Source organism: Amblyomma maculatum, chromosome 1, assembly GCF_055883805.1.
Source record: "Amblyomma maculatum isolate TAMU_Amacu chromosome 1, ASM5588380v1, whole genome shotgun sequence".
In the NCBI taxonomy this organism is placed as follows: Eukaryota; Metazoa; Arthropoda; class Arachnida; order Ixodida; family Ixodidae; genus Amblyomma; species Amblyomma maculatum.
In genome coordinates this window covers 182,931,958-182,956,373 of record NC_139344.1, presented here as the reverse complement: position 1 = coordinate 182,956,373, position 24,416 = coordinate 182,931,958, and the positions used below count along the sequence as shown (strand labels likewise).

At 45.6% G+C, this 24,416-nt stretch overlaps 1 protein-coding gene across 2 annotated transcripts in view; it reads left to right on the top strand.

Moving 5' to 3' along the window:
- LOC146205072 (enhancer of mRNA-decapping protein 4-like) overlaps nucleotides 1-24,416 on the top strand; it is a 188,656-nt gene that overhangs the window by 98,569 nt on the left and 65,671 nt on the right. For both annotated transcript variants that reach the window (XM_084589752.1, XM_084589751.1), the window contains exons 14-15: nucleotides 19,854-19,948; nucleotides 21,776-21,850. In XM_084589752.1, the coding sequence (XP_084445878.1) occupies nucleotides 19,854-19,948; nucleotides 21,776-21,850 (170 nt within the window). The remainder of the gene's footprint in view (nucleotides 1-19,853; nucleotides 19,949-21,775; nucleotides 21,851-24,416) is intronic.

The window sequence follows — 24,416 nt, the reverse complement described above, 5'->3', positions numbered from 1 at the left end:
GGACGAAGCGCTGATCATCGCTTCGTCCTGTCGTCCGCTGTGTTCTTGTGCTCTGTCTTTGTGCGCTGAGTCCCGCAAGCATGGAATCAAACCAACAAGCCCAACAAAAAGCCATATGAAATGCTGCGTGCCGGGATGCAAGGCCTACACGGATATACCTCTCGGGGCTGTCGCTCCAACGGTGAGTATCCTGTTATGTGCACTCCTCGAGAAACGAAACGTTTGTTTGTCAGGGCAGGTGCATGTATTGTTCGAGGCGAAAATCGTTTGATTCATTTAGGAAATGCAGACCTCAAATACACATTGTTACGCTGAAGCCAGTTCCCCAGGCATGCATGTTATGTCGAATTCGTAGTCTCCCTGACGAAGTTCTCACTAGTGTGCCTATAAACACAGAGTACAATGCAACAATTGTAAACAAAGTAACTTATGTGTTACGACGAGACGCGCAACTTGCGGCAGACCACTCTGGTAGGCTTTCCGCGGGAACATCCAAAGTCACTAAAAAATACCATGTGCCCTGCTGCTTTTGAGTCTGGCAACTATGTTGGCTAAATTCCCAAGAATCATTGCGCGCAAGAGAGAGAAGGGAGCGGCGTCAGAGGAGGTTGGCTTGCGGAGGCTGCGCGCGCTCCCTCCTAGTTTTTTTCTTCCTCCATGCGGGAAACGAGCTTTCAAACGAGACCAAGATGGCGCCTATCAGTTTGCGCCGCGCGGAGCTACGGTGGCTTGAAAATGGTGCAAATTTTCGCGTTTGGCGTTCAATTTCGGCTCACCGACGTTTCTAAATTGCCTAAGTGTTTTTAATACTTTGAGTAGGAATTGAGCTATAATATTTTATAGAGGCATAGTCGGGACATTGAAGACTTAAAACAGCGATTTTTGAAAATTGCCATTTTTGACCATTTTTCGCGATTTTAAGACCCGCGTCCCTCTGCCGTACCAGCCACCGCGGCAGCTCAAAACAAGGTTTCTGTGTCGCCGCGGCAGAAATGCCAGCGTTATCGTTTGCATGTCGCACTCTGTTTCGGTCGTCTCATTCACAGCTCATTTCTTGGCAGCGTGCCAAGATGCTGCGCAGCGATATTGTCGCGGCGCGTTTATCTTTTGATAGCTCCTGCTGCGGCGGGGAGCGAACTTGGCAGACTGCTCGTGATGGCTTGATTGCACAAGCCTGGTTCGATTCATCACGCCGCACTTCGCCTGGGGCGGGCGTAGTCTACTGCCACAAAATCATTGGAAAGCGTGATAAAGTAGCTGCAAATGGTGTTTGAAGCGAGAAATGCTAAAAGCCAGTGTCATGATCGCAGCTGACCGCGTGCTTTGTTGATTCATACATGCAAGGATAAACGGCTCCCGCAAAAAAAAAAAGAAAAAAAAAAAAAAGCCCCTTCGTAACGCCTTATCTTATGCTACCCCGCGCGTACAGCACAACCAGCACAACGATAAAAACAAACAACTCTCGCAAAAAAAATTAAAAAATAGATCTGCCGCTTCTTAACTTCCGCAAGCCGCCGCGCACAGAGGGTTCGCAACACACGCTGGAGAAAACGTCCCACATTCTGTCTGAAAACGGGCTGAGCTGGATTGGCGCATGCGTAGTGCGTGCTACTGCGAACAAAGGCCGAGAAACAGGAAAGAGAGAGATGGCTCCGCAAAAGAATGGGCACATCCTTGCGCTTCGCTCTATCCCGCCTTTCCCCTCTCGTTCCCTTCCGGTTCTCTGTGGTTCATTCACGCACATGGCTTGCAAACCTCACGTGCTGGCGTGCGGGAAACGATAATCGCAGATGCGCGCGCCTTTGGGGAATGGGCGCGGCGCTGCCCTCATAGAGAAAGAGATTGGTAAAGAGCGGACACTCGCATAGCGTCCAGCGGGCAATTTGACTGTAGTGCACCAAGCGGCCGGCGGCAACTACTTCCAGTCTTAGTGAAAGGTGCGCGATTTGAATGCTAGCATGCGCTGCGCCCTTTCCTGCCCTTTTGGCGCATTATTTTGGTTTTACATGGTCTGCTAGTGTTTCTATTTATTTTCAGCATGCATAACATCAAAAATAGATTCCCAGTGCTTTAAACTGGCCATCAACGCAGCTGCGCCACAGCCTTTGCAAAACAGTATTGCAGAAAAGACGCCAAGTGCTTTGTGAAATGAAGATTTAATTTGCTGTATATAAAACACATGAGATGCAACAGATGTAGACAGCTGCATTGACAAAACTTGGCCCACATTAGATGATGTGCACAGTACAGAAAAATAAAAATACACGAGGCGAGAAACAGCACTTAGGTTGAGACAAAAATAGCACAACGTTGATTTCCGAATTATGGCAAATGATATGTAACAAAACAAAAACAGGCACTATACATAAGGTACACAGTCCCAGTCGCGGCTACTTTAGCATGGGTAACTTGCATTGTTCAGGACAGATAGAAATACTGACGCTTGGGGGAAGGCCACACTGTTCACTCGTCGCATCTGCCATGCTTCGGCTGCAGTCCGTGGGTCCATGCAGTGCTGTTGGAAAAGGAATGAACATGATGTAGAAGGTTGCAATGCACTGTAAGGCCATTGCACCGCGCACACATCTGTGCATTTGGGTGCGTACCGAAGCTTGGTGAGCAGCAGTTATGGTTCAGAACAGGAAAGCTGCCATTCGTAAAATTGTTACAAAAGCTACTCTTGCAACGTACAGGTCCGGAACTGCAGGCTAACCGAACCTATCTGAAAATGCATTTCTACAGTGAATGAAATAACGGCCACAAAACTAACAATATTCCTCAAAAGCTCTGAACAGCTGGAGCAATGAAGCTTGCAGCATAATAAAACATTTCTCACTTTAAATTTGTCCCATTAAATGCAACGCGACACCACGCAAAACTAGCTGTTCGCAAAACCGCGGTCTGGCCTTACCGCGGCCGGCGAGCACGCCATGCTGGCTTGCCCTTCATACGTGACTGTGAAGCGCAGACTGCCGTGCTGAGCTAAACTGTCCTAAGTGCCTCGCAGTTTGACAAGAATGAAGCATTTCTCACCTTGCGGTTGCCCTGTTAAACGCGACACCACGCAAAACTAGTCGTTCGCAAAACCGCCTCACGCCATGTCACGTCACCGCGGCGGCCAGCACGCCTTGTCATGCCTATTAGCTTGCCCTTCACGCGCAACTTTGTGAAGCGCAGTCGCCGCCGTACTGAGCTAAACTGCCTGAAATACTGCGCAGTTTCACAAGAAAGTCAAGAATGCAACAATTGTCACCTTACCGTCGCCCTGTTAAACTAGACACTTAGAAAAAGTAGCCGTTCGGCAAACCGCGTCAGGCCTGGCCGCACCGGCCGACTAATACGCCATGTTAGCGCAACGGCGTGCCTTGGTGCCTTCACATGCCACTTTGTCCAGCGTGCTGAGATAAACTGTTTGAAATGCAGCTCAGTTTCGCAGGAACACAACATATTAGACCTCGCCGCGGTTGGAAACTGCCGGAGCGTCCCGAAGTGCGCCTGACCAGCCGGCGGGCCTGCTCACGAACTGCGAAACTTAATTGGCGCCGGCTGGCGTGGTCATGGTAAACTGCTTCAAATACAGCGTAGTTAAGCAAAAAACGTTGCTCACCTTGACGTCGTTCCAAACCGCAGTCGTTCCGCGTAGCAGCCCACGAGAGATATGCGGTCTGTGCTGCACAGGCGCGGCGAGGCATGAGCAGACAACCGCTCGCTCCCTTCGACATTTTTCTTTCGTCCGCTCCGGCGGGCTACCGCTGCAGCGAGTGCCGTCGCGCGCGCTTCTGCGCATGCGCACGTTGGTGCCGCCATCCATCAATCGGCGGCAGCGCAAAAACTCGCGCGTCATTTCCTGGGGTCAGTTTTCGCCGAGTGACCGCTCTTTACCAATCTCCTTCTCTATGCTACCCTAGCCTAACTGTGTCCCCTCTCATTCCTTCCGCTCGTGGCTTGAAAACGTCACGCGGCAAACGGCCGAGGGTGATGCGATCGTCTTTGGGGAAGGCACACTTTCCAGTGTGTGGTGCGGAGTTCGATATATCGAACTACGGGTGAAATTGAGTTCGATATATGACGCGGCTTTCCTATTCTTTTACATGGGATTTTCAAGGGGATATTCTGTTTTCGGCCATCGACGACAATGCACTCTGTACGATGCAAACGAGTTCGCACTCAGTTTTCTTGAACCCTGTTACAGAATTAGAGGTACAAGCAGTAATTGAGAAATTAAGAAATAAATCTGCTTGTGACTTCTCCGACATCCAAGTTCGTCCAGTAAAATTTGTGGCGGACATTATTGCCGGTCCGTCAACCTACATATTTAATCTTTGTTTCAATGTCGGCATCTTTCCTTGTGAGATGCAGGTTTCCAAAGTCCACATACTTTACAAAAAAGGAGATTCTAGATAATTACCGGCCAATTTTCATATTGCCCATTTTCTCAAAAGTTTTAGAGAGTGTTCTTGCTCGTTTGGTGTCATTTACAGATAAGCACAATATAATACATGACTCGCAATTTGGATTCCGAAAAAATCACTCTACAGAATTTGCTCTGCTTAACCAAAAGGAATACATCCTTCAGAACTTTAAACAAAACAAATATGTCTTAGGAATATCTGTAGATTTTAGTAAGGCTTTTGATTCCCTAAATCGAAACTTATTGCTGAAGAAGTTAAAATTATATGGTGTACGTGGCCTCATTCTTAATATAATGAAGTCGTACTTTGAAAACCGTAAACAATACGTAACTTTGAATAACTGTTCTTCACTGACTAAACCAATATCATTTGGTGTCCCACAAGGAAGTATTTTAGGGCCTTTTCTCTTTAACATTTTCATAAATGATATAATACAAATCGATCAGTCCGTAAAATACGTAACCTATGCTGATGATACCAGCTTGGTTATTGCAGATAGTGACAGTGAAGCCCTTTTCCGCCGTGGGAATCAAGTTTTATTTAAGCTAACCGACTGTTCACTCAGTAATGGATTAACTATAAACACTAAGAAAACAAAAGCAGTAGTCTTTCGAACAAAAGGCAAGCATTTAGAACAAGACCACACTCTCTTCCTAAACGAAGAGCCATTAGATATTGTAAGTAGCATCAAAACATTAGGAATAATTTTTTCAGAACATATGATGTGGGATTTACAGTTTGACTCCGTAACAACTAAGTTAGCTCGTACGACAGGTTTGCTTTATCGCCTCTGGAAGTACTTCCGTTTAATATAAGGCTTCTGCTTTATCATACACTTTTTTTGTCTACTGCGCGCTACTGTTTCCTTGTGTGGGGAAATAGTACACGCACTAACGCAGCAAAAATTATTCGTGTTCAGAATAAGTTTTTAAAAGTTGTCTTTAACTCACCCTCACAATCTTCAACCGATACACTGTTACAACAAATGAACATGGTAAATATGGAACACTATTATGATTTCTGTTTGTGTAAAGCACTTATTAAAAACAAAAAGCAAAATAACTTCTTATCACAGTTTGCTAACATAAGCAAAAACTGTCAACCATACCATACGCGGCACAAAGAAGAATGGGAAGTGCCTTCATCAAGGACGAACTACGGAATGCGAATGCTGTCAAAAATTATTCCCAGATTGTTAAACAGCCTTACTTGAAATGTAACAATGCATGATTATATCAGAAATATAACGTGTTGTATAGTTGATTTGAATTGTCGTGTTTTCATCTTGCTATATGTAGATTTTTATTCTATATGCTCTGTATATAAATGCTCTATATTATTTTTTTCTTTGCAACACTTCGGTACAGGATGTAGCTGCTTCTTCGCTGCGTAAAATTTGCATGTAACTACTGTTAATCTGTATTATTTCTATTTGTAGCTGTGTTTTTCACATCTGTGTTCTTATTTTTTATTTTGTTTCACGGAACGCTTTTACTGTCTGCCCTTGCCCTTATGTATTAGGGGGCGCGAGCTTGTCAAGCTGTCGACAAGGCAGCTTTTTTCTCTCACCCCCTCATGTGCTTTCAGTATGTGAAATAAACGAAATGAAATGAAATGAAGAGTTCGATATAACCAAAATTCGATATATCCGAGTTCGACTGTACATATTTTCTCATGCATGTAGGCTTGCCTACTTGCTTACTTAGTAAATCGAGTCAAACAATGCTAATCATCGTAAAGAGCACTAAACACTTTATTACAGTATACATCAAAAGCCATAAAGTAACTTAAGCATAATTAAAGAAGTCGGAAGTTCGCGCTCGCTTGAGCAGCAGCTGAAGCTTGACAATCGCTGCAAGCAGCGCAGTCCTTTTTGCGTGCACGAAACCGATTAGTGGCTAGACAGCCCCAGCCTTGATGATCGTTAAAATCATAGAGTGTGAATGTCCATATTTTTTCACGAGGCTTCCAACCTTGAAACCCAGCCAAAAATCCCGATGAATCTGCCGTTTCATCTCGTGAGCTATCGTGCTGTCCGTCAATGTGGTCGCCGCCATCTTCTACGGACGCGGAATCGGTGACTGCGATGACGATACGGCCGCTGCAGCAGCGCCCTTTGCGCGGCTGCAGTTGCAATGATGATAGTGCTCATTTCATTTCGTTTTTGCCGTGTATGTCGAGTTTTCACGTCATTGTCTTCTAAATATTTTGTTTTATTGAATATTCAGACAAATTTTCAAAGTAAACACCTACTGGGCGGCGATAAAGCTATCATTGTATTTGATGTACCGCCGATAATCGATTGTTATATTTGGTTTATTTTTACATAGGCACAACGGGAAAAATGATAAATCACAAGAATTTGATCGTTATAGCGATATATCGCTAAATCTGGTATCGATATAAGTGGACTGCACTGTAGAGGAACCCGTTCAGCTTTGCTTTTAATTTTTCCGCCATGCCGTGCAGTCCTGATAGTCTCCGGTGTCAGGTGATCGGCTCTCCTTGTTTACATCATGGCGTCGACGTCGCTTGCTCCTGCTGCGTGGAAGCGGGCATTTTTGCGGAATTTGATGCATCGGAAAGCTCGTTTTTGGATGCGAACAGCAGCAGTGATGATTTGGAAGATGAATTCAGCTGTTCAGAGTTTAGCACTGGCAGCGAAACTACGTCACACCGACCCAGAATGTTGCCATGTCTCGATAAGTTTCGCGTCGCTCCCCAAAAATTCTCACTTTTGCTGCGTGCTGATCAGAAGAGGTCACTGTTCTGAAGGTCACAACTGTTATCTGCTGGGTGATGTCTTTTGGGTAGTATTACTTCCCACTGGCAGCGCAGAGAGCCGTGTTTTCGGCTACAGGACATCTAGGGGTCGACCTTGGGATAGTAAACCTCGACTACTGTTTTCTTTCCTATCTCAGCGAATACTGTACACAGAAAACTAGAATTTGCTGCATTGTTGCAATGGTGCCCATTGTAAAAAATGTATGTTTTGAAAATTTTTTATTTTATTTGTATCAAGAAACTTCGATGCTTTTGTGTGCTTGTTTTTAACTACAATTTTTTGCTAGTTTTTTTTTTTCATCACTTACTCAATAAATATGTTGATTGTCACTAATACTATTGTGAAGAGGAATTCCTCCTCTACAATTTGATATTAGACACTCCTGTACCAACTAAGTTTTGTTAAAGAAAAATAAAATATTTATGACACCACCCAAAAACCACCCTTTTCCCGCCGACAGGTAAGTGTTAATTTCGTATGACACGAATCATTGTGTGCTGATGCAGTATGTTCTATATGATATTTTAATGAGCTTTTGAGATAATTTGCTGCAGCGAACTTTCTGAAGGTTACGCCTGTGGCTTGTTTTGACGTCGAGGAATGCCATAACAATAAATATACGTCCTTCTTAACAACAAGAAATTAAATGCGATATGGAGACAGCGCATTATTGAATGCAAGTAGGCACTGTCGAGAGAAATGACAAGACATGAAATGAGGTGCAAGTAGGGCGATGAATGAAAAGCATCATTCGTAGTAAATCTTCATTCCGCATTCCATAGCTGCATGTATGTTTGCTTTGCTGGGTGCTTGTGTGCGCAGTTATTATTGTAATTATAAAATATAGTAACTGGAAACAGAGGCATCCTCATAGTTAACTGTGACACTCATCTGCTTGCAGAGCGAAGTGCTGTCCTCCACATTCACCCTAGGTGCAGCAATCGCCATTCCTCCAGAACTTCCTCCTTTCTTCCTCGGCCCTTTTTCTTCGCTCCTGCATCCCACTTGTGGGGCTCCTCTCTTGCTCTCTGTTTATCGCCCCATCTAGGCCTACTTGATTTCAGCCTCTCATTTCGTGAATTCACAAGATGGTTTAGGAATACTTGTAAAACAAGTGGAAGAAAAAGCTTGAAGCAGCGATCAAAATCAACGCCAGGGGAGCCATAGTAGATGTGCACTGCAGCGGTGTGTGGCCAAAAGAGAAAAGGCTGCGACTGTTGGTTGGTGTGGACAGTAAAGTACCGTGCCGGCGTGGAGGCTGACCGACGTTCGTCTGCTCCGATGTGTTCGCCATGGTGCCTCTGATGATGCCGTATGCTGACATCGGCACAGAAAGACAGCACAGGAAATGCGTTTGCTGATCTGCCAACAAGTAACGGTTGCAGGGGTTTCTTCCTACAAGTGGTGGCTTGAACGAGTCACAATAAATTAATTACTCATGGGAAATCTATACAATACTCTGTCTTGGCAAGCAGACTGCACCCAGCTCTGACCAAATCCATTATGAGCTGTTGGCCCATCTCTCAGTGACCCCCGCAGAGGCATTTTAACGAAGTATGGTTATCTGGCAAAATTCTTGATGGTTGGAAAAAAGCCGTTATTGCAGCATTCTTGAAGCCTGAAAAACCACCAACCTCTCCTGGCAGCCATAGACCCATAGCTCTCATAAGCGTCCTTGCTAAATCTTTCAAGAGCGAGCTTCGTAAAAGCATGCTCAACAGTAGACAACCTTGTTCGCCTTGAAAACACTGTTCGAGAAGCGTTCATACATAGTCAACACTGCCTAGCAGTCTTTTTCGATATGGAAAAGGCATATGATACCACTTGGAGGTTCGGCATTCTGAAAGACATCGATCTGGGCATCAGTGGAAGGATGCTGACCTGCCTGAGTGACTTCCTATCTAATCGCACCTGTCAAATACGCATAGCGTCCACCCTTCCAAGGAACTTTATTCAGGAAAATGGAGTACCTAAGTGGTGATGCTGATGACCTCCAGATTGCATGTGCATAATCCAGCTCATCAACATTGTGAAAGAAAGATACAACTCATATTATGGGTCTTAGAGCTATTTTTTGTTATTTTTTATCCAATTGTAATAAAAATTCACAGCCTTACTGAATATTTATTCTGATTTCAAATATGCAATCTTTTTTCCTGTAGCCCAATTAGTTTGCAAGATAATAATGAACTTCCATTGCCTATGGCCTAAATTTTGAAACAATGGGTTGCTAAAAACTTAAAATTAAAGCATGGTTAGGTAGCCAGAAGAGTAAGGAATGAAATGTTGGGAGCAGTTTCCCGGTATGTTATTAGCACTCATTTTGCAGTCCTATTTCAGTATACAGAGTGCGTACCAAGTGGGAATAAACTCATCAAAATAAATAATTTTAACTTTCAAAAACAAAAAATCTGCTTCCAGCATTTCACATAGCATACATTCAGCTTCTCATTACCAAAAATATTCTGCTCTAGTTGCTTTGGATGCTGAGGTATAGAGGCCGCAAAACTGCAAGCGGTCGATAATGCATACGGGAAATTATTTAACTAACACTAACATTCAGTTGTCACTTTTTCAGCTGCACGAGTCACATGCAGGCAGCAACTATTTTTTTTTCTCATGAGTCGTTTTGCCATGCTCTCGCATCAAGACCGCGGTGAGGAACATTCATTCTAGAAAAAAAAATAGCTGTTTGCTGCTTTCCAGTGCTCTGCATTGTACGGGAAGCAAGCTCATTCACTAAGGACTATGAACGCGATCTGATAAGCGCAAACGCACGGCGAGCTCTATGAAGACGTGTGCCCGCAGTTTACACACTGCAGAATAAGTTTGACGGTGATTTCTTATTCATGTTCACCTTTTTCAACGAGTATATCGCTGCCGTACGTTTTATACTTCACCAGTCTTGGCAAACTGTTTAGATCTGACGATCGTGAACTCTGCCTCGACTGTCCGCTGCGCTGCCGTCATCATCACGAAAAACCGACTACCGCTCGCGAGTTCAAGTTTTTTCTCTTTTGAGCTTGTCTTTCTGCCCATCTGTGACGGGTGCAACCACTGGCAGTAGCAGTCTCCAGTGCTGGGGAACACGCTAGGCCTACTTCAGGCTCGTCCACTCGATCGTTCGGTGCACAACTTTCGTCGGCTTGAATGCACACAGCCGGGTCAAGACATCACTTGAGATCGTTAATAAACAATTTTTTTCTCCTTGCCGTGAATGCACCTGGCGGTTCGGAACCAAGCATGACCAGCGTCACGTCTTCCCACGGCTCGAGCGCGCCGAGCAGACACTGCCAACCAGCTCCACCGGTTTGATGACACCCTGCCGTCACATGTTCTCCGAAAGCCAATGGGATTGCGAATGCCACATTTTCTTTTTTGCTATATTTTATGCGACCAATGGGCGAATGGAAACAGCAAGGGTGGCAATTCGAAGACAAAAGGCGGCTCTTTCGAATGAGAACAAAATGGCTATGGGAGCTATACCTCGTGGAAAATGGTTGTTTCGCGGCCGTTTCTGGCCAAAATTCGGGCGATATCAATTATATAAATTGGCATTGTGACTAAAATACTGATCCTAGAGGTGAAAAACTTAGCAGACAGGTAGAGAGAGAGTTACCAATTTCGAAGATCACATTTTCTAAAGAGTGAATTTTTTTTTCATAATTTTTTGGTCCGAACGTTCCCGAACGGTCAGAGAGGCTTGCAGATCGATCAAGGAGGTTATAAAAAATTTGCTGTGGCTAGCTCAGCTAGGCCAGGATATACGTAGCGCAAGCATGTGTGTTTGGCTAGAGTGGCTAGAAAGGGAGGTGTGATGAACAAGGCGTGCTTTCCATAGAGAGGGGTGGCTCTCCGCTAGGGTCGAACGGGGCGCTGCAGTCTGGGGCGCCGTCAGCATTCCGGAGGAGGTGGCAGCAGGTGAAGGAAGTCTGTGTGTGATTGGGGTGGTTTGGCCCATCGGTGTTGTGATTTCCTACGTCTGCTGCTTGAACACCCTTGTTGCGTGCTAGGAGAAATGCAGTCGAAAAAAAACTCTGAGCTCGGGTGCGATTCGGGTTACCGGTCTTGTTCGGAAAAAAAATACAGACAGTTTAACTCGGGTAGTCACGGAACATCGTGCAGCAGCAGGGCATTTTGACAAAATTGTTTGTTGTGCCTCAAATAATTAACTATATTTTGCTGTGTTAATCAGCTGGTCAAAGGAAAGGCGCAGTATCTGTCACTTGCGGAATCCCACTGTCATCCTCGCTGTAGACAAGTAGAATTATCATGAGCATTTCACGATCCGTGGCATGGCGCAGTTGGTTAAAGCACTTGGCTGGGGATCCAAGGGATGGATGTTCGATTCCCAGTGGTGTCAAGGTTTTATTTTTATGGTGCACTCTCGAAAGTGCTACACCCTCGGCTCACAGCCACTGCCGACAGTTCCTGCTGACAACGATGAGGCATTAAAGAATTTTGCCTTTAAAGTTAAAGCTACCCGCGGTCTGAACATTGCCACCTGGCTTACCATCTGGCAGAGAAAGGGGCTCACACAGTTGGGAGCTGCGAGCTCTGACCACATGGCTGTCTCTCTGTCACATTTTTTTTTTTTTAAGTTAAACCTTTGTCGCAGTGTCTCAGTGGTAGGGCACTTGATTGCCGATTTCGGGAACGAGGGGTTTGATCCTGGCCGTTTCAAAAGGCGCTCCTCGGCTGTGGGATTTGACTGCACTTTAAACAATCCCACGTGGTCAACGACACCGAGGCGCATCCGTCATATAGCCGATGTCGCATGACGTGCTAAACCCATATATGCATTTTATTTATTTATTTATTTGTTTGTTTGTTTCTGTAGGATTTTGTGCATCCGTAACAGTGGTAATGAACACATTTTACTTTAGAGAAATGCTCAAATGTTTGAGAAACAAATCTTTGCAGCACCTGTTACACTAAATATTACATACACATAGATCAATGTACTATCGGGACAAAGGTCTGGGCCGTACGTCTGGAGATTTTGGACTAGAATCTGGATGTAAACGAATTATCACTTTATTTTTCTAGCACACATAAAAGAACTAAAGTTCAACTTTCACATTGACAGGTATGGTCGGAGACTGCTTCTAGATGCGGAGGTTATGCACTTTTATTGCAGTTTGCATGATCCACAGACTTTTGTCCCCGATAGTACACTGGTAGCCCATTAGAATCATTAAAGCCTCTTTTCTTCTGTGCCGTCTTTCGAGCAAACTGATTGTTTCTGACAAGGGGAGTAAAATAGCTTCATAGTCATATGATAAGATGAACTCCATTTCTTTCAGGATGGCTTTATATCCGGCACCTGTTTTGGAAGTAATTGATAGAACCGCCCCAAGTCACTGCTCAATTAATGATAAAGAAATCTTGAGCCTTCAAAATTCCTTGTCAGAACATGACAGCGACCAAGCGCAGCTTTTATGATGTCTTCGCAGCTACTGATTTGTAGCTTGCAATTCAACGTTGCTGAAAATGAATCGCTGATAGCCCTAAATTAATTCTTGTGTGTAAAAGTTCTGTCACATAGTGAAATTCATTGTCATTGAAAAAAAAAAAAGTTACACTATTAATTTATTATCTATAAACATCACACACATCAGAAATTCCTTATACTTTCCTCAGTTTCAGGAAATCATTTAGAGTCAGTTCACACTGCAACACCAGATTATCTACTACGAGAAGCACCCGCCTTGTTGTGAGCTCGGCAAACTCAATCCACTCACCGCTCTTCACTTGAGCAGTCAGCTTTATTGTGCGGAGAGGTTTCCTGTACAGTGTCGCCGTAATCTCGATCATTTTTGGGGAATACTTGTGCCTGGTTGTCTAGCCAGAGTTGATGTCCACTCAGTCTACGGCAACCCGTCGGGCAGTATGCTGTCAGAGCTACCTTTAACCTGCTTAATCCTCGAGTCAAGTACGATATAATAAACCAGGCTGCCTCGATTCATTCTAAAAGTACTGTGAGCATTGTACAAAGCATGAAGCGTGCAAAGTGATACGAGTATATCTAAAAGACAGGTGGTTGCATGCCTTGCTTTTCTAAAATCTGCCCCCCCCCCCCCCCCCTTTTTTGCACTGACGAAATCTACGGATTTTTTTCTGTAATATTGGAACACTCTAAACAGTAAATCGCTAATGCATTGCATAAGGCACGTTTTCATAGCCAACAAACCCGCCGTAAACTCGGAAGCAGACATACGCCGCGTGTGTTTCTGCGAACGCTGCCAGCTGCCGATCCCCACTATTGAAGGGACGGTGGCGCACTTCTAGGTTGATCTCGTGGCGATTAGCTTCGGCGATGGATTGCTTTCTCGGCTAATGTGCGTTGCACTTTTATATTGAAACTTCATCAGCTTGTTTGTGGCCTTCAATCCTCATGGTTGCTCTTTGGTCCCTTCCCTTCCCCGCGGTCTCACCCGTGCGGAGGAGGTTGCGCTTAGGAGGATCCGGGTCGGTGTTGCCCTTGCACCAGCTGTAACTAGGACGTGGTCATACTTCCAACACTTATATCCTCGCCCAGGATGCCCGATTTGTAAAAACGAAGATGTCGAGGCCGACATCCACCACTTGCTGTGGGACTGCCCAACACTCAAGCCAACACGAATCCGGCACCTGAGCATAGCTGGCCTTTCAGCAACCAATCCTGCCTCATACGTCACTTGGACGCAGGGACCTCATCATCGCTCACTTCTGGACTTCATAAAATCAGCCAACCTTTTTCCATTCATTTAATCATTTATTCATCCTTCATCTCATTACCCTACTGATGCCCCGAGGCAATAAATATCGATAAAAAACAAAAACAAAAGCACTTGCAGCCCGTGTACATTTTGTTGTGTACTTTAGATGTGATGCTAATTCCGTCAAATGCATGGAAGCTGCACTGTCAGGTCCCATTCACCTGCACTACTGCCTGAGCACCTATTTGTACAGGAAAGGACTTAAAAACTGTTACCAGTTAGCTTTAGTGGCACCGAGCTATTAAGTATGATGTTTCCAAAACAGCACCGGACTTGTGCTGTTGGCACTTCAGCATTTTCACATTTGCGAGTTTAAACAAGGGACTCATCAGGACTCATCAAGGGACTCAAGTCATTTAGCGTTATTTGTCATCTGAATTTTCTTTTAATGGTCGTTAAAAACAAACACACAATAAAATATCCACACACACACTGATCAAGCCGAATAGGTATGGTGTGTATGGCATATCAAGTTTAAAGGGGCACAGTGACGTTCGTCAGGCCGCTAATTCCAGCCAACCTCTAGGTTCTTTGCACCGTGCCGATGTCAGTTCAAAAAGAATAACAGAAATCTGTGCGCGGAAACGAGAGTTACTCGGTTTATAAAATTCTGAATACAAGAAAAGAACGCGTCTGAGCTGGTATGAGAGAGCCCATTTCCCTTGCCCAATGCCAGACTTGGGTGGAACCTATAGAGAAATGCAGCTTTCTGCTGACGTATCGGAAGCTTTCCACCATGGCTGCCAGTTCAACTCAACCTGTAGCCATGCTTTTGGCAGCGTTGTTACCATGGTAACAGCAATCACATGTATTGCATGACTGCAGAGGTGTTGGGTTTTGCATTCCAGCCTTTGTTTACGTTGACGATTTCGCCATTATGGCGGAACTGGCCGGAACGCTGTTTTGACGTTCTGCCGGCGTCCATCGCTGGTGCTGCCGCGGATCACTCGAGCTCTACTCGTGCGAAAGTGCGACGAAGCGTGCGTAGGCAGAGACAGGGGAGTGGCGTACAGGAGCTAAGGCGAAGCCTACCATGTACAGGGTGATCCACTTCTAGCTATAACACGGCCACTGCTTGCAAAGCACAATTGCATCCGACCCGGCCATTTCATAAAGCTAGGCAGCAGGCCATGCGAAGCATCGCCTCCATGTCCCACTGTACATATTGTATCGCTTTGCTTCAATAAGCGCCTGCATCCGACGCAATGCTGCTTTGAAAGCAGTGACCGTGTTATAGCTAGAAGTGGATCACCCTGTATATGTACAGGGCTAGCAAGGAGGTCATCTGCCAGGAACGATGGGCGAAAGCCTGCTGTGGAGTGCTGTGGACTCGGCTGTGGCGAGCGCACTTCACGAGCAATTTTGACACAACTTGCGCCATCTGTGCAGTGTTGGCAGAAAAGATGAGCCGCGTGATTTTGGGCTATCCAGCGATTATGCCGACCTCCGAGATCCGAATGTTGTCAGGTGCCTTGGGATTTGAGGAGTCTACAACAGTGGAGCTATCTTTACAAGCACTTCAAGAACACATGCGGAACTAGTATACCTTTAATTTGTCTTCTGCACAGTAACCTGACGAACTTTCGATTGTAAAATCTAATGTGTGTGCTCAACCAATCAGCGGAGCAGCGCCCAAGAGAGAAGGAACCGTCAAATCTGTTAACTTCGCCGTCGTGTGTCGCTCACATTGGTGCCAAAACACTGGTTATTGAAACGAGTTAAAATATTAGGCGCTACGGTTTCGCCATTATGATTGGGCTTTGAGGAATCGGGAAGGTGTAATGAACCTAGAAGGCCGGCTGGAATTAGCGGTTTGGCGAACATCATGATGCCCCTTTAAAGTCTCAACGAGAAATCGACTGAGGCGATTGCGATGCAAAATAAGCAGGAAGCCACGAAGCATTTTGAGTAAAAAAATTCAGCGTGTAAAAATGGCTGAGCAGAGGGTGCGTAATTTTCGCTGCACGCTCGTGGAAAACGTTTGCATTTGTGCTCGTGCATCTCTCCTGTGAAGCCAAGAGAGAAAAAGTGCATTGAGAAAAAGTGCATTCTTACGCACCTCCAAGTACAGTTGAACCCCGCAATAATGAAATTACCGGGGGCGAGAAAATTTTTCGTTCTCGTGAGAATTTCGTTATCGCGAAAACGGGACTGTACAGATGAATAAGTACGAACCTGAACCTGCGGAAGCGCAACTTTATTTAAAAAAGTCTGTAATTGACGTTTGCCTCTTCTTGCTTTGCAGCAGCGTCAAAACTCTGCTCTCGCAACTGAGCAGGCTTTCCATTGCAATATCGTCATCGTGAGCACCGATGAATGAACGTAAGATGTCGAGAGCATCGAGCACATCCCGCGGACTTGCCTCCTTTATCTCGAGCTGATCGTCGTCGCCTTCGTCGTCGCTCTCCTCAGTTATGCTGCACACATTCTTGATGATGGTGTCATCTGTCAATTCCTCATGGACAATTACATTTTCATCCACAAAGAGGAAGTCGTCCAACGCCTCCGGCACAGTCTCGTCGACACCGCGCAGCTCCTGCCATGCGCTAACCAGTGCGGCCCTTTCTTCTGGCAGCTGCGACCCTGGCGATGCGGCAGGTGCGAGCTGCTCAGTAGCGAACCCCGCGTGCTGGAACGAGTTTTGAACAATAGTTGCTCTTGTTGCTGTCCACGCCGCGGCCACCATTTCCAGGGCCATGAACAAATCAACTTCCAACGGGCGCTTCATCTCAATGTTCAAGAGCAGCCGTTGAAGAAGCCTCCCTCGGTACGCGCACTTAACACTTCGTATCACACCTTGGTCCAAGGGCTGAATCACGGAGGTACAGTTTGGGGGAAAAAATATCAGGCGGATGTTGGTCAAAGCTGTGTCATCAACGTGATGTGCACTGCAATTATCCAAGAACAGGCACACAAACCTTCCTGCCTTTCGCATATCTCCATCGAAGGCGGCCAGCCAACTCCCAAAGATGGCGCGGGTCATCCAGGATTTATGGTTGGCTGTGTATTGCACGGGCAGCCTGCGACCCCCTTTAAAGCAACGCGGCTTTTTACTGCGGCCGATGACGAGGAGCGGACGCTTATCGGAACCGTCTATGTTGGAACACAACAAAATCGTGATGCGTTTTTTGCTTTGCTTTCCACCATGGCATCGCTGCCCTTTTAGTTCCAATGTTTTTGATGGCAGCATTTCATAGAACAGGCCAGTTTCATCGGCGTTGTAAATGTCGCAGGGCTTGTATTCGGCTTCGATGCCTTCGTACGTCTTTCGCATCCAAGTTGATGCCGATTCTGCATCGACGCTTGCAGATTCACCCGAAAGCACTTTAGCAACAATATTATGCCTCGCCTTAAAACGGCTCAGCCAACCGGCACTCGCCTTGAAATTGTCGTGCCCTAATAGGCAAGCGAAGCCGAGGGCTTCTTAGTGCACTAAGGCCCCGGACAGCGGCACCTTGTTGGCTCTCTGTTCTAAAAACCAGGCATACACAGCCTTGTCGACATCTTTAAAAGTCGCTGTTGTTACCGTCTTGTGCTGCGCACGTGCTCCATTCTTCAGGGCACCTAAGATGCTGTCTTTGCACTTCAGTATTGTAGACAGCGAACTGCACGGAATTCCAAACTCTTCTGCAATATCCATCTTCTTCCTTCCTTTGGCAGCTTGTGCGATGAGTTCAGCCTTCTCCTGAAGCGTCAAGAACTTCTGCTTTTTGGTCGGAGGAGGCATCTTGTCAGCACGTCGGTACGGCAACGTCGGCTCGCCAGACAAAGAAACAGTGAATGCATGGCCTGCTGGCATGGAGAAAACAACAAACATCCATGATGGCGATATGGTGATGGTGGCGCTGCCCTCTGGAGCGGCAAAGCCACAAGTTAAACATAAGAGAATAAAAAATTTAAAGAAACAAAAACCATTGCCCGTCATCGCACTGTACAGAAAAATTTTGGCAACAAAAAAATAACTCATCACGGACATGCCCATTTGAACTGGTTGCCAACAAATCATAGCCCGCCAAATTAGTTTTTTTTTTTTTTTTTTCAAACGACAAGCGTGCAGTCATCATCATCAGCAACTTGTAAACAAACATGGCCGCATGCGTAAATGTGCTTGTTGGTAGCGTGGAAGCGCCAAAAATGTTCAAACTGGTGTACTAAGACGCATTCCAGTGATTTCATTTCCTGCAATGGCTTACGCACGAAAGAAATGTGTGGACTGCTACTTGAGAAACCTTCGTTGTTGCGGGATTGAAGTCTGAAAGCGTTTCGTTGTTGAGAGAGATGAAATGCATTGAATCTTATGAACGTTGGCCGGGGCCACTAAACTATTTCGTTCCATCGAGAAATTCGTACTTGCGGTTTTCGTTATTGCGGGGTTCAACTGTATACATTAACCTGTGAATGGCCTTGACTCTTCCCTCAAAGTATCCTTTCATGTACCAGAAAAAAAAATTTGGTAGTGCAGTAGGGCGAAGTTACGAAGAACTGAAATATCAAGTTCTCCTGATTCAAAGAAGCTGTGTGGCTTAGGTTACCGGTAAGATTCTATATTATCTAGAGTGAAAGTGCTTGCAAAGCTTATCAAAAGGTTTGTCATATGGAAAAGATCCTTCCAGTTAACCATGATGTTGTCCTCCTCCTAGCATACGCTAGGAAATGCCCGGAAGTTGACGGGTGTCAAAACTAGTACTTCTTACCCTTCTTGTTTTCATTTAATATAATCTGTCACTTTTACAGTCACCCACCGGAGCCGCGCTGTTGTTGCCATGTTGTTGAACAGCAACATTTCTCAACACACAAGACATGCATAGTTGAAAATATTCGCATGCATGAGTGGGGTTCGAAGGCATTGTCGCTGTTCCAAACTGGCTATTTTGATGTTCTGCCATCAAATGTAGTGAAACACGGGAACAGTGTCATTGCACCAGTGGTAAAGATATAATGCATCTTGCACTGGGCTTAATACAAATGAAATTTTTGCAAGAGAAAGAATTATGGAGCATAATAAATATTTTTCCGCAAGTAAATATAGTATTAGCCACTGGCGATTGGAGATAGTTGCGAGAAAAAAATGCACTGTGCATGTGACGTAGAACCCCCTCTCAGCCTTTTGAATTGCCAGTGGAGTGAAGGAAGATCAGCAAGCAAAGCAGGTAGCGCCAACTACTGTGCGCCATTAGGAAGAAAACTTGTCCCGACTGCAAAAACTGCATGAGTTATTCTAATGGTTTTGCTGTGAAAACAAGGAGGTATTTCACCATCGAGCCTCTTTGTCAGTGACAAACTTGCCAGGCCTATGACAGACAAAACCATACTTAGCTGTCAATCACTAGGAAGCTTCTCAAGATTGTTGGAAAGGCATACGGGGTTTATCGCCAAGATATTAAAAATGACCCCAGCATTGTTCAAGCAAAGATTGCGAAAATATGTGGAAGCGCTGCGTGAGAGTAGTGTGCGACAAAAAGCAGGAATAACTGTGCCGGCAGCGGTTAGCGCAAAAGCGATCTGCGAGTTGTGCTGCTGTGGTCCCTGGAAAATTCCAAGTATGGTCCCTGGAACCACAATGCTAATAATGCCAAGCGTGTGCAGGCAACAATATTGGATTGGATTGGATAGGTTATTTGCGGGGTGGGCGACCTACGTGCTTTTGTGCATGCTCTGAGGCTGGCATTAGTGCGCTTTTAATTTTCAGTGAACTTTTGATATTTTGATCGGCCATTAACACTAATGACAGCCTTTTAACTATAGTAAATTACTGAATGTTTAATAAACATTTTTTTTTTCTTTTCATTATCATCAGCAGCTACATTTCTGAGCCTTTTCACTCGTCAGGGATTTTGAAAATAGTGGCTTGCTAGACACCCTGCTAAAAGTTTGGTGATCTTTTTTTTTTTTCAGGTCTATCCAAGCCTGCCATATTGTATATCCCTTGACAGCTACTTCCGCTCTGTCATCTGCCGTGTCTCTCGGCACACTCTCTCAGAACTCTGCAGGCAAGTGGATCCTGTTTAGGTTTCTAATTTTTATTTAAGCTGCATTATAGCGCAAGCAAAAATGGGAAGCAGACGCGAAAATATTTCTACTTCATATGTTTATAGGTTTTTTTTTTTTTTTCAACTGTGCGTTGCTAAAAAAAATGCTATTTTATTTCATCGCACATGATATTCTTTTCGAAATTTGCAGGTGCTCCTTGTTGTTGCGTGTAAAAGCAGCACATTTTCGTAGTGAAAGGTACACTGCGCTACCCTTCATGCATTTCATGATGCCTGAAAAAGAGCGGCAGTGTGCATGCGCCGTTACCATGGCAACCAGTTGTGTTGTTCCACATGTGTTCTGCTGCTGCGCTCGCTACAGGGAAGAGGAGGTTGGTAGCGACATCCCAGCAGATGTGTGCTCCATCGTGGAGAGGAGGGTAGCTTCCGCACTGTGCATGCGTGGGTTGCTGCGGAGAGCTGACTGAGTGGAGCAGGAAAGTGTCTGCTGGCATTGCATGCGCAGGGCATGAAAGTGGATTCTGCCTAGAATGCCGCTGAACTTTATGTGTTCAACAAAACGCTGATTGTGTTCGATGCAACGCTTAGTCGCCCGTAGCCAAAGCTTTTGCTGCACAACTGGTCGAACAGCGTGGAGCCCCTGCAATTTTTTTCTGTAGTGAGGTGTTTTTGTACATAATGTAGCATTGCTTCTGTAATTCTATATAGTTTAAATGTCTCTTTCTGAAAAATAAAACGAACAGTTTCGATGCCCATCCTGAAGCACAGTATAGACGACTTTCTAGTCCTGCCTAGTTTACTAATCTTGTATCCCCCCCTCGCAGGCTGTTTGTCCCCGGCTATATTTGCACCCAGTGCTACACTGATTTGTTGCTTACTGTTTTTCCAACTGGTGCAAGCTTTGCCTTTGCTGGCTAGACTCTTGATGGAAGCACCTTGTAAAAAACAGCTCGATCGCCGCAGACATACGATTAAGAGCGTTAGCGCGATTGAGATTGAGCAGCAGAAAGTCCATCAAAAGGATCATCATACGAACAAGACGCTCCCAGGCGTTCACGGTGTCATTCGCCTCCTTAATTCTTGCATGCTCTAGCAATTGGCCCAGAAGTTGGAGAGTGTAGACAACTGTGTATTACTGATACCTTTCTCGTTTGCATTTAACCTAATTGGTCACTGTACAGTTGCCCACCGTAGCCGTGTTGTTGATGCCACGGAGAAGGAGCCCAATACAACAAGCTCTCTGCCTAGTAATTTAGTCTAAGGAATAGGCTGAAAAATTGTAAAACTAGTGTCCAGGCTTAAACAGAAATATTTCTTAGCAAGGGATACGCATACTTTGAATCATTCGCATGCGCCATTTGGTTTCAGAGGCAGTGTTGCTTGGTGCAGTGTAAGCAAGCTGCTTTTTTGCCTACACCCCCACATTGCTGTCGACCGCAGCACTACCTCTGTTTACAAACATTATGCTTGTCTGTTGTGTGTTTTTGTCTGGTTCGTGGTTCGAACTCCCGTTGGCATTAACCACCCAACTGGGTTGATTAAGAGAGTTAATTATTGAGTTTAGGTAATTATTTTTCCAATTATGACTGCTTTTACAGTAATTTACACCCACCGTGCCCGAGGTTTTCCTTTTTTTTGTTACATTTTATTTTAAACTTTACATTTTCTAATCTAAAAATGCTAGCTACAACTCCTAACATAATCATGGTCCTCACTGATGTGCTTGTCATAAAGTAATATTTAAATGTTTTGAGTCTGATCATCCGCAGTCTGCTTCAATGTTCATTTTGTGACCTATTTGTGTTTGGACTGGTGTTGACTTTACAGTGTCTGGATGCACAGACCACTTGTCTGACATTAGTGCAGAAGCTGATGATGATGAAAAGGCTGGTCAAAACAAGTGTGAGTATTTTTTATTGGTGAATAATGGCATTTTCAAGGGAGTATTAGTAACCTGTTTCGGTGCCACTGTTTAGTGCGTGCAGCATTGAAATAAGTGATATTTCTTTGAATACACACATGAATTAGCATGCATGCATGCTTTTTTTTTTTTTTTTCAAATATTGTCAGTACACGTGCTGTAAAGTTATGTAGCTAGGAGTTATTTCTTGATCATCCTTTATTACTTTCTTCTTGTTTTTGTGTAGGTGTGATGAGGTGATTCAGCTGGATATCTCTAGAGCCTTTGCTGTAATCAGTTCATATAGTAGTGTTCGCTTCCAAAAGGGAGTGGAATGACTGGCTGTGCTCCTGTTTCTTCTAGTCCTCCTCTTTTATTATTGGTGCTGTTTCTTCTATGCAAGGTATCAGATCTTGAGAGGCGTCTTTATTTTGAATGCTTTGCAGGATATAAACCAGTTGCAAAACCTACAAGTCAGCTTCCCCGTACAGCAGAAATTCCTGCACAGTGGCGGCATAGACTTATTTGTAGTAATAGTTGGGAGCAGCGTTGGCATATCGCCTGGCGGACAGGCTAATTGCCGCATCCTTTGCCCATTAGTTGCACCATCCGTACGTGCGCGTTGTCGCTCTGTTATTGCCCTATCCCCCAAACCAGTTGAGTGTTTCCACTTCTAAAACTCCCTATTTCTGGACTGCATTCCAAGCTGTGTGGGCTGTTGATGCATGCACTGGACCTAATTATTGTCCCCGAATCAGGTTCTGCCACCAATGTGCATGTATTTATGCCTCACAGAGAGGCAGGCTTCTAGGTTTTGCAACTGGTCTATTAAACAAGAAAGCACGAGCTACACATCTGACAGTTGCATACTCATTGGGGAAGTCCGCATTGTTTTGACTTATACAGTCGAACCCGGATAATTCGAATTTTGGTTATATTGAACTCACGGAATATCCTCCTGAAAATCCCTCGTAAAAGTATAAGAAAGCTGCGTTTTACTGGTCGTTCAATATATCAAACTTCACATTATGCATTGGAAGGTGCGCCTTACCCAAAAATGATCACGTCACCCTTGGCCGTCTTCAAGCCACGTGGCCATGCGTGGAAGGAATGAGAGAGAACACTTCGGCAACGGTTGGTCGAGAGCAGTGCCACGCACTTTCCTCAAAGGTGCGCGCATCTGCTGTGATTGTGAAGGAATGAGAGGGAACCGGTTTGGCAATGGCCGGTACGGAGGAGACGCAACCAATGCTGCTGTGGTGTTCGGGAGAGGCGCAACAAAGCGATAGAGTGAAATGCCAACAAGCCAGCTCGGCCCGGGGCAGACAGAACGTCGTACGCTTTCTTAGCTTTCTCCAGTGTGCGTTATGAGCCCTCTGTGCACAACGGGTGGCGTGTGATGCGCGTCTTGTGTTGTGCTGAACGTACGGCGTAGTGTAAGTTATGGCGGCTAAGAAGCAGCAGATTTTTTTTTCTATCTTTCAAGAGCCGACTGTCCTTGTTGTCGTATTAAACATGCAGCGTAGCGAAAGCTATAGCAGCTGCGGACGTTAAGAGGCAGCAGATTTCTTTCTTTTTTTTCCGTTCGTTCTTGCTTCTACAAACAACATTTGCAGCTATGAGGCTTTCTAGTGGTTTTGGGGCAGTGAACTCCGCCCGCCTCAAACGTGGCGTAATAAATCAAACCAGGCTTGTGCAATCAAGCCATCACGGGTACTGTGCCAAGTTCGCTCCCCGCCACTGCAGGAACTAACATTAAAAGTATGGTCAAAAGGTAAGCACGCCATGACATTACCACTGCGCAGCATAATGGCGTGCTTTCAATTAATGAGCTGTGGATGCAACGGCTGAAATGGAGGTACGCTAAATGGAAATGGTGAAATGGAGGTAGTGTTAGCAACACTGACCGGGGTTGAGCAGTTTCGCTTGGCTTCTGGAGAGCCATGTTGCTAAAGCACGGCACGCAGCTGGCCCTCCGGAGCCACTCGTGCGTGCCTCGCCGGTCTGCACATTCCAGAGGGGTGACGTCTTAGCCGCGGCAAACGCAGTGGGGCCGGTGCATGCCCAGCTGTGCGCCTCCGTTGCGTAGTAGCCAAGTCTGACGCTGCCCTCGTGCGCGCACCTCGCCGGTCTGCGCATTCCAGAGGGATGGTGTCCTAGTTGCGGTAGACGCAGTGGTGCCGGTGCATGCCCAGCTGTGCGTCTCCGTTGCGTTGTAGCCAAGTCTGACGCTGCCCGCACGCTCTGCCACCACCGCACGCGTGCCTCGCTGGTCTGCACATTCCAGAGAAGTGACGTCCTAGCCGCGGCAGATGCACTGGTGCCATTGCGTAGTAGCCAAGTCTCACGCTGCACTGGAGCCGCTTGATAGCGCCGCGCATGTGGAGAGGTATCAGTGGGGGTATATATATAGCGGGGCGTTTGCTGGTGTGGTATAGCCATGGAGAAGGAGAGCGAAATTGCTGCTCAGCGGCGCAGAAGAGCGGAGAAGCTTAACTCATTGGATCCCAAAGTAGTTGCCTGGCAATCCGCCTTTCGCACGAGCTTTCTGCGCATGCGTGAAGTCGT